Source organism: Ciona robusta, chromosome 9 (assembly GCF_009617815.1).
Source record: "Ciona robusta chromosome 9, ASM961781v2".
Lineage (NCBI taxonomy): Eukaryota > Metazoa > Chordata > Ascidiacea > Phlebobranchia > Cionidae > Ciona > Ciona robusta.
The window spans coordinates 496,707-507,305 of record NC_143243.1 but is presented as its reverse complement, the minus strand read 5'-3'; the positions used below and the strand labels follow the sequence as shown (position 1 = coordinate 507,305).

The window sequence follows — 10,599 nt, the reverse complement described above, 5'->3', positions numbered from 1 at the left end:
AAATATAAAGAGATACTTTGTATAACATATTCACTACAACAGTATTAACGTCCATTTGATCGATGCGTTTATATACGAAGTACCTTCCTACTGTTAGTTAAGTTCATATTTCAACATTTTATTTCAAGAGGATCCTCTCTAGTGGATGAAGTGGGAATCGATCAAGTACCGACCGAAACAACAATAATAATAACCATGATATGGTGTTAATGGACATGAAGGTATTTCGTTCGTTTAAATTTTTATTTTTTTTTGATAGTACATGCTACCTGGTATGTCTATTACCCCAACGCCCAGGGTGCTACCATCTAAACCCCACTGAGGTAGTTTATGTACAGCTATTATCTAGAACCCTTTTATTCATTTAATATTTTATTAACGCCGAGGCGAACTATACGCTGTAATGCAAACGGGTGTAGATATTTCTTTGTTTGTTCTTTTTACACCGAGGCGAACTATTCTAATACATCTCATTGCCTGAGTCTAACCCTGCAACACTGAACCAAGGCATGCCTGCAACTTACGGCAACCGTACAAGCATGAACGTTTAAAAGCAAGGAAGTTGACACCTGTGTGTCGGCTAAGAACACAACTCATTCATGCGTGTCCACCCGGTCACTAATCATTGGCAACCGCATGTTTGCTTAGATAATGGCCTCGACTATGACGTCACATTATCTCATGTTTGCTAACAACCGCCTTTGTGGTAAAAGGAAATTCCCAGGTTTTTTCACCGGAGCGATAAAATCGTAAAATTGATTTAAATTTTTAGTTTAAAATTGCGGTTTTGGTCGTTTTGTTTTGCGTGTTATTTACTAATATGACCCTGCGTGTGCGTGAATGTTGTTTTTGGTAAACAGACTTGTAAGAGCCGAAGTTCTAACGAGCATAGCGGTGGGATTACGCTAAACCTGTGGCTTAAATGTTCGGCTGTCAATCAAACAGGGTGGTCGAACATTACGTTGCACGAATCTTGAAATTAATGAAATTTCCGATTAAAAGGTTCCTTTAGATATAAAATTCCTTCTTACAGGTTCAATCTTACATCTGTTAATTTTTTAGGGTCATGTTTTTATTAATTTATTTCGTGTGATAACGAAGTCGTTAAAACTGATAACTTGATAAGAAAAAGCGTAAACAACAACAGAATATTTTATCGAGAATCACATAAACCTGGGGCGGTTAATACAGGGGGGGTCCGGGCAAATTTATTTTAAGATTTAATTTATCTCTGTTTTAATGTAAATTTGTCAAAACTTAATGCGGTAAATTTAGTTGAAGTAAAACTTATTCATGCACAACGAAGAATCTCATTGTCCACTTCTCCACGGTTCAGTGGTTTTATTTGAACAACACTTAACGACGTCATGGTGATGAAATTGTTATGCGTGAGAACGAGTTTTCTGTGGATATTTAACTCCATGTGGGTGGGAACTTGGGAGACTTATCCATGGTTGCCACTCCCATGCCCACAGTCGAGCTGCTGAAGCTATTGCAGTGTGGATAAGCAGACATGACTTTTGGTTGGTTTGGTCATTTATATCCTCGGGGTGGGAACTTGAGTGACTTAACCATGGTTGCCACTCCCATGCCCACAGTCGGGTTGCTGAAGCTATTGCAGTGTGTGGATAAGCAGGCATGACTTTTGGTTGGTTTGGTCATTTATATCCTCGTGGGTAGGAACTTGAGTGACTTATCCATGGTTGCCACTCCCATGCCCACAGTCGGGTTGCTGAAGCTATTGCAGTGTGTGGATAAGCAGACATGACTTTTGGTTGGTTTGGTCATTTATATCCTCGTGGGTGGGAACTTAAATGACTTATCCATGGTTGCCACTCCTATGCCCACAGTTGTGGTAGCGTAATGGTTACAGTGGTCTCAGCCAAAGGTTACCGAGTTCGAGGCTTTATGTGGCTATCATTGTGGGTGCATGCGTTCTTGGGCAAGACAGTTATCAACAATTGCTTTAACCCAATGGGTTGTCCGAGTTATCAGGCATACAGAAAACAATCACCCACAAAGTTACATACGTTGTAACTTGTAAGCAGCCACGAGGTGTATAAAACAGAACATCCGTGGTATAACGACTGTCATTGCCCCGCCATGCAAGGATTTAAGTCGTTACAAAGAACTTGTAATTTGAGTTTTAATTGCGGGTGTAAGCCTGGCCTTACAGACATGCCAACGTGTGGAGAAATGTCCTTGCTATTGGCAAGATTATTATATCCGGATTCTCCTCTTTTTTTGTTGCTTAAGTGTCTGTAATCGCTTTAACTTGTCTCACCGTACAGCTTCTTGTTTTCCTGAAATTTACATCCGCTAGACGACGCTATGGAGCAAGTTTAAGACTTTGTATCCGGTTGAACAATCCAAGTAACTGTCAGTAATAGTTTTCTAAGACAGCGACCATGCGTTGTGTATGATTTTGCCGGTATTTTATATCTTTTTGTGCCAGGTTATAAATTTTATAAGTTGTCTATTTCATTGTTATGTTAGCGCGCTTTTAGGATCACGTTTTATGACGTCATAATGGATCTCATGATCGTTTAAACGTCATAACAGGATAGCAGAGTCATCATACCGGCCTGTTCGCTTTTGATAGATTAAATTTGTTTCCTGAATATGCCATGAGAACGTTTAGGAATTTAAGCTCGGATTTTGTTGCTAAACTAGCGATTTTAACGTAAGTTTAGTGTCAGGAAAATACGACTTTAAAGCGCTGTGTTAAAATAAATACGATGGCAAATAAAGGAAATTAAATAAAGTTAAATAAATACGAAGATAGCAAATACGACAGCAAATAAAGTTAAATAAATACGAAGATAGCAAATAAAGTGGTTTGTTTTAAGCAAACAGAACAATATGTATATAAATGTCATTTGTACGAAATCCTGTTTAGCCGAAAATATCACGAAAATGGAATTCTTAAAAAAGTTTGTTTAGTTTTGCGTGGTTTGAATCGTAATTTTTCAACTTTACGAATAATTTGTTGAATTATTTCTGTAATTGCGTTAAAATTCGTAGTATTTTGCTCTAATTTGTAATTCATGCAATTCATGTGTATTTTGTATTTAAATGGTTTTGTATTTTAAATCAAAACGTTTTTGAATAATTTGTTTTAATTTCTTAGATTCATTTGCAAACTTTTAATTCTTAACACACTCAAATCATATTTATAATGTTTTTAATACTATCTGTGTATTAATAATGTTGTGTGGTTGTAATCAATTCTAATTATTTCTAATTAAAACTTGGCTAATTAGTAATTAATTCAACTACAACAATAATTCTAAAATCTACACACAAGTAATTAACCTTTAATTAAGTTATAATTCTTACAGCTTTTGAAAATTATTTTATTAATTTTTTAATTTTTAACCCAAGTACCAAACCACGATCAATATGAATTGTGGAATGAAGTTTGTGAAATATTCTTTGTTTGCCTTCAATCTTGTCTTCTTTGTAAGTAACTAATTATTTTTCAACAAACTAATTAAAATATTGCTCCAGCCTTTAAGTAATGGGCCAACTCTGCCCTAAATCCCAGATATCCTGACTCCTGACATGCTTCACTGTAGAACCTCACCCATATAAAATGGAAATAAAGACAATCTGAGTAGTAAATGAAATTTGCCACAAGGCCTTTTATCGTGTAGTATTTGGGCTATGTTACATACATGGTAACTTGGCATGGGGTGTATGAAACAGAACACCTGTGTTATAACTAGGGATGCACATTACAGAATTTCGAATCCATGAGATTCGAATCCTTTTGTATTCGAATCTAATTACGGGATTCGGTATTCTGTTTAATGACGTCATTACACGTCATCTCATATACTATATTAACAATTTTTGAAAGTTATTAATTTTGAAAAAAATATTTTTGTGTTTGTGGGACTTTCGAGAGTAAACGTTTCGTAACGTCTTTTCATAGCCTGCTATACGTTTCATGACGCAAACACTACCCAATAGTACAATTTTTAATCATTTTACAACTCAAGATCCAACAAGGCTGTTATGAAAGGGTCAATAAACTGACTTTTGTGGGTAAAATTTTTTTTCCTATAAATATAAAAAGATTCGAAATTCTAGATTCGAATTAAAGTATTCTAGGATATCCTAGAATACCTAATTATTCTGTAATGTGCATCCCTAGTTATAACGACTGTCGTTGCCACGCCATACGAAGATAAATAAGTTACATACGTGGTAACTCGTAAGCAGGCACGAGATGTATGAAACAAAGCGTTTGTGTTATAATGACTGTTGTGGCCCGCCACGTGAGAATAAAAATTCATTTATTCTAATTCTACCTTGTAGATATTTGCGATGGCTTTGATTGGAGTTGGTGCAGCCGTGGAAATCAAATACAGAAGTCTTGTCACAGTTACTGGAAGCGCAATATCTGCTGCTCCAATCCTACTTATATGCATTGGGGTCTTCATATTCTTTGTTTGTAAGTTTGCGGTTTGTTTTATCATGGCATTTTATTCTTTTTATATTTGAGTGTCCAGGGTTTGCCACCTCTGTTTAATGTGTCCATTACCAGAGTTAAGCTCAAATTTCTGTATTTTGCTGCATGCAATAATGTGGTACATTTTAGTTCCTCAGACACAAACTAAATGTTAAGGTAATGCATTCAAGTAATAAGACCCACTCTTACCACCAACCTATATCTATTTCTAAAATCATATAAACTTAAGATTTACATGCTTTTGGAAATGGCTGCATGTTTTATGCAAGGCTCTAGTTTTGCTCCAAATTGTATTTATTATTTACAATTGTAAATCAAACTGTAGAATGAATTCTGCAGCATCTGTTTTTGAAACGCGGTATTTAATAGACCCCATTGTTAACAGTATCTTGATTGTTCTTTCCTTCCTTGATGGAAGTTTCCTTTGTTAAAACTTCCCACAAAGTTTTCTAACAAATTCGAAAACAATTTTGTTTAGTAGTAAACTTTTTATGATAAACCCCATGCATTTTCACATATCGAATTTTATTTACTCCAGCAGGTAAATTTCGATTTCTTTCAGAAGCTGTTTACTTTTTTTCGTCACTTTATTGGTATACAAATTTAGGTTTTTAATTGGTATGCCCCTTTGATTACCATTCGAATTAAATGTTACCAAAATAATTATTTTATATATATGGTGAGTTGAAAAATGTATAATATATATAATAGCCTATATAACAGCGGTTCCCAAAGTATGGGTCGCGACCCAAACATGGGTCGCACAGGGTTGTAGAATGGGTCGCGCCAAGGTGATGATTCAAATTTATTAAAACGATTTTTTTTCTTTTTAAGCGTTCGGGTTAGGTTTGCGCTGTAGTTCAGCCTTATATTTACCATGTTTTTCTTAGCCAGGTGGGCTGTTTGTTACGAAATAGTAGGCATTCACACGTGGATTCATTGCATCATAATAGCGATTGTTTAACCTGGCAATTAATTACGACATAATAGCAATTCACACGTCGAATATTTGGTCATAATAGGGATTGACACGTAATCATTGGGCATGTAGGAGGTTTAAAGCAGGCTTGAATGTTAAAGAGGCACATGCATCGTATTTTAGCCTTTTTTTCAATAATACATTGAAAGATCCACACAAACAGTTGAAGGTTTAAAAAACTCGGGCGTTTGTGTCGATAAATAACTTTGAAAATGTGCGAAATCGTGCTGCGTAACCGTATTTTCCACACGAGCCGTTATGAATTAAACAGAGGTTAGATTATTACGTCATAGAATGCGTATTGTTACGTTTGATCTACGTTACAGATTACATAATTCGTTAGGGTTTATTGGCTGGGAATTAGGGGTTTAAGGTTTTTACTGCCATAAAACAGTACGAAAACAAGTCTATAACGTCCCTTAACTTACGTAATACATCACTATTGTGACAGAACATAATACTATTGTGACGTAATAAATCGTTAACCTTATACGCAAGTCAAGCGAATTACGTTGCCGCAGCATGTTTATCGCGCATTTTCAAAGTTAATTTGAACATTTTGAACCCAAAATTTTAGGTGGCCACCAGCTAAAGGATTACCTATGGGTCGTGAGATGTTTATAAAACTCTGATTTGGGTCGCGCTAAAAAAACTTTGGGAACCACTGCTATATAACCTTTGGTTTGTTATGATTATGAAATCATAATTCTCATTATGACATTACATTACTCATTACTCAGCAATAATTTATGTGTGTGTTTATTTCCTCAGCATTCTTTGGTTGCTGTGGAGCCTACAAGGAGAATTACTGCATGGTATCCACTGTAAGTCAACTTTATTTGTTGCAAAATATTCTTCAAGTTTGCCCTTTGGTCTGCCTTGGGGGAATTGGCCAACATAAATCTTTTTAAATTTCTTTTGTTCATTACATCCAAATCTTGCCTATTAAAAAGACAGGACCACACACATAGGATGGAACATTTACTTTGATTACCGCATTAAATATTATCAGTTTAATTTCAATTTAAGTTTTAGGTGACTTTAAATAACACCTAAATTTTAGTTGAAAACTAACAGGGTAAAACCAGTTTTGAAAGTGGGTTACTAAACCTAGGTTGTGTCAATCTAAAGCTTGGGTGGTTGGTTGATACTGATAGACCTACATATATAGAGAATGCTTTTTAATATTAAGCCTTAATATTCAGTTTGCGATCCTGATGGCCCTCATCTTCATCCTTGAGGTTGGAGCCACTATCTCCGCTTATGTTCTTCGGGGGAAGGTGAGATTTAAATGCAGATACCATGCAATGGATAACCACTGTTGTTTAAATATGGCCCCCAATATTTAAGTGAAAAGCAAGCAGCTCCTAATAGCTTATTTTACCACAATGAATGCAAATACCATGGAGAGGGTGTTCATGGTTTATGGATAAGACATTTTATATAAGTAGCCAGTTTACTTTCGTCTAAGCAAGACTACATATGTTTTTAAATGGAGAAGAAAAATTGTTTTCTGTTTACAAGTTAACTGAAAACTTATTGAAACTTATATTTTAGATCAAGATGTATTTGGAAAAATCGTTCACAAAATCAATTGAAGAATACAAGACCAGCACTAAAGGGGCGTTCAACTTTGTGCAGAAAACTGTAAGATTTTGTAATTTGTTTATTATTGCATGGTGGAGCAACAACAGTCGTTATAACACGGGTGTTCTGTTTCATACACTTCGTGCCTGCTTACAAGTTACCACGTATGTAACTTGTTTATGCTCACATGGCGGGGCAACGACAGTCGTTATAACACGGATGTTCTGTTTCATACACCACGTGCCCGCTTACAAGTTACCACGTATGTAACTTATCAATGCCACAAGCAAGTTATGTTTCATTGGTTTGCATGTTGCATTGATTATTCAGTCTAGCTTTGCAGTCGTGTGAAATTTCTCAGCGACCCTAGGCTAGTTTGGCTTTATACCAAATCTAGAAATGTCTACACCTTATTCTCTTTCCAGTAATCTGTTTTTCATTACTCCATAAAATAAAAGTTCACTTGGTAGCAATAACCTTTTGTGCATATAGTCGGCAGTTGAAACATTATAATTATACCTTTATTTATACAACAGCCATTACCCCCCGATATTAACCCCTAGGCCCTAACATAAGTAATCCCCCCTTCACTTAGTTCCATTGTTGCGGATCAACCAATGAATCGGACTGGAGTAGAAGCGTTGTGTTTCAACAAGAAGCAAACCAAACGAGAATCAAACATAATATTCCCCTCAATAAATCCGGTTTGCTTATGTTGTGTGTTGTGTTATTTGGCTGATGAAGTCATTGGACCTGCCATGATGTCATAAACATTCAAACTACCAACTTGCATGGCTTTTCACACCAAACAACTTTGTAATTAAACTCAACATTCAATTTATAAAGATATATGTGAGAACAAACCCTGGTAACGACAACCAAAGCGGTCAAATGTCGGTCGTTTATGATCACAAATAATAAATGTCGATAGATCCATTTTTACACTTCTATAAAGAGAAGTCTGAAACAGTCGCAGTATTCCTGCCAACAACAATACATATATATATATATGTGTCTGTAAGAGATCTTTTTTATCCCACAGCCAGCTACTACGTCCCTGACAGTTGTTGCAAACAGATGATACCTCAGTGTGGAATTAAAAGTAACAGAGTTCTCAATAACAAGGTAGTTATACATGTTATATAGCGACTAATACATCTTGGAAGGTTATATTTTATCCTAATTGCAAATTATAATGTAACATTTTTCATGTCTATATTTTAACGCCTTTTTCATTAAAGTAAATACTTTGACATATTTTGTTCCAAATTTAAAAATTGTTTTTTTTTGAAAATAAGTTTTCCAAAATTTTGTTGGTGTATATTTTTACATCATAATATCTCAATACATTCAACCAGGGATGTGTGGCAACCATTGAAGCTTCTTTCAAGAAGAATATCGTCACAGTTGGTGGGATAGGATTGGCTGTTATATTTATACAGGTTTGTTGGGTGGTTAATGTATTGGTGGGGTGCGGTGGTTATTGTATTGGTGGGGTGCGGTGGTTATTGTATTGGTGGGGTGGGGTGGTTAATGTATTGGTGGGATGGGGTGGTTATTGTATTGGTGGGGTGGGGTGGTTATTGTATTGGTGGGGTGCGGTGGTTATTGTATTGGTGGGGTGGGGTGGTTAATGTATTGGTGGGGTGGGGTGGTTATTGTATTAGTGGGGTGGGGTGGTTAATGTATTGGTGGGGTGCGGTGGTTATTGTATTGGTGGGGTGGGGTGGTTAATGTATTGGTGGGGTGGGGTGGTTATTGTATTGGTGGGGTGGGGTGGTTAATGTATTGGTGGGGTGCGGTGGTTATTGTATTGGTGGGGTGCGGTGGTTATTGTATTGGTGGGGTGGGGTGGTTATTACATTAGATGATTTTAAAATATTATCAATAATTATGTTTCGTTGAGATAATATTGTTCTCCACCCGACAACACTATTATTCAAGCCACTCAAAAGACTTGGAGGGCGAATCACGAATATTGTACAAAGACCTGTTTCGTTTTGCTAGTATTGCCGTGACTGTTGTCATTTAACAACATAATTGTCACTATTACATCACAGACACCATTATCATTCAATGCCACGTGGTGTATTGCGCAACCATGTTGCAATCCTGTTTTGTAAAGTTGGCGCGTAAAACGTCCATTTCCTTGACTCTAGTTATTCGTTATTTTGATTTTGTTTATTAAACAAGTTTTACGTGGAGCTATTATAATGAGCCTTAATGCAATATTGGCGGGTTGTACCAAATTAACTCAGATATCCAATTGTATTCCAAAGTATTTTATAATTATATTTCTATTTAAATATCCCACTAAGTTAGTTGATTCCCTAATGCTTATAACGGAATTATTGCAGACTATTTTAGTACGAATAATCGAATATTACTCGGTTCATTTTTGCATGCTGTATGATATAATAAGTTGAAAGGTTCCAACAACTCCTATGTTAATTATTCCTCTATTATTGAAACTTTAAACACGTGGGTCGTTCGTTTCCTTCTCACAAGGAAGCCACTTTGTGGGCGTGTGTTTGCTTTTCATGTTTGGTTATAACCCGCTTAACCTCGCGAGTAAAATGGTCGTTATAACACGGGTGTTCCGTTTCATACACCACATGCCAGCTTACAAGCTACCCCGTATGTAACTTATTTATCCTCGCATGGCGAGGCAACGACAGTCGTTATAACACAGGTGTTCTGTTTCATACACCTCGTGCCTGCTCAGGACTGTTACAAGTTAACACACATGTTACTTTGTGGGTGATTGCTTTTTAGGATTTGAATGCATGGCAACCACTGGGTTGGAGTAGTTTGCATTCAGTGTTTTGTCAAAATACACACACCTTTTAAATGTAAATCTAACAAACTTATTTATTTTACAGATCATTGGCTTCATATTCTCATGTATGTTGATGAGGACGATCAAGTCTCAATATGATGTTGTATAGTAAGGTTTGATCACCAACCATAAAGTGCTTACTTTAGTGCAATATTGGTTTATATCATGTTTGCTTTGGTGTTGTGTAGTTAGTAGTGCCTTATAGTATATGCCATCCTTTATATACACATTGTTTCATGTTATTGGATCAGGATTTATAACACATGCAGCATGAATATGAGTGAATATGCTGCAAAGTGAATTTCTAATCATTTTTGAATATCCAAAGTCGCTGCCAATTCCAGTTGCATTTTAATCAACTTTGTTTATTGGTTTCTCTACTCAGAATTAGAATAAACTTTGGGGTAAAATCAAACTTGTTTTAATGGCTCAAGGGACAACCAAAGTATATTTTAGTTCAGTAAAGATTAAGAACAGAATTTATTTGGGATCATTGAGCACCAAATAAAGTTCTATTTATTTATCAAAGTAAAGTGAATTAGTAAGTTAAGTTGTATTTGACCGACACTTCAGTATTTTTGACAGCTAGTTTTACAAAGTGTCAACAAAACAATAACTTTGAATTGTTTGCACCACTTTTCACAGGTGTTTATATAAGTTAAGTTGTATTTCACCAACGACACTTTAATATTTTTGTCAGGTAGCAAAACAATAACC

At 35.8% G+C, this 10,599-nt stretch overlaps 2 protein-coding genes across 2 annotated transcripts in view; both read left to right on the top strand.

Annotated features, from left to right (window-relative positions):
- The window catches only part of LOC149730532 (replication factor C subunit 3-like), a 34,600-nt gene extending 31,259 nt beyond the window's left edge, over positions 1-3,341 (top strand). Inside the window, exon 10 of the transcript XR_016385666.1 lies at positions 129-3,341. The gene's annotated coding sequence lies outside the window, so the exon portion shown is untranslated. The remainder of the gene's footprint in view (positions 1-128) is intronic.
- LOC149730531 (CD63 antigen-like) lies at positions 3,317-10,297 on the top strand. Its single transcript, XM_089884429.1, has 9 exons — positions 3,317-3,462; positions 4,324-4,459; positions 6,228-6,280; positions 6,662-6,736; positions 7,014-7,103; positions 7,639-7,747; positions 8,086-8,168; positions 8,402-8,485; positions 9,926-10,297. Exons 1-9 carry the CDS (start codon positions 3,403-3,405, stop codon positions 9,989-9,991), a joined length of 756 nt encoding a protein of 251 aa, XP_089740555.1. The 5' UTR covers positions 3,317-3,402; the 3' UTR covers positions 9,992-10,297.
- Positions 10,298-10,599: the final 302 nt, after the last annotated feature.

What these genes read in the sequence shown, in the direction of transcription:
- LOC149730531 (XM_089884429.1), top strand. Translation starts at nt 3,403, where the DNA reads ATGAATTGTGGAATGAAGTTTGTGAAATATTCTTTGTTTGCCTTCAAT. An exon ending in CCTTCAATCTTGTCTTCTTT is followed by an intron (nt 3,463 to 4,323) that starts GTAAGTAACTAA and finishes TCTACCTTGTAG; the next exon opens with ATATTTGCGATGGCTTTGAT. An exon ending in TATTCCCCTCAATAAATCCG is followed by an intron (nt 7,748 to 8,085) that starts GTTTGCTTATGT and finishes TTTATCCCACAG; the next exon opens with CCAGCTACTACGTCCCTGAC.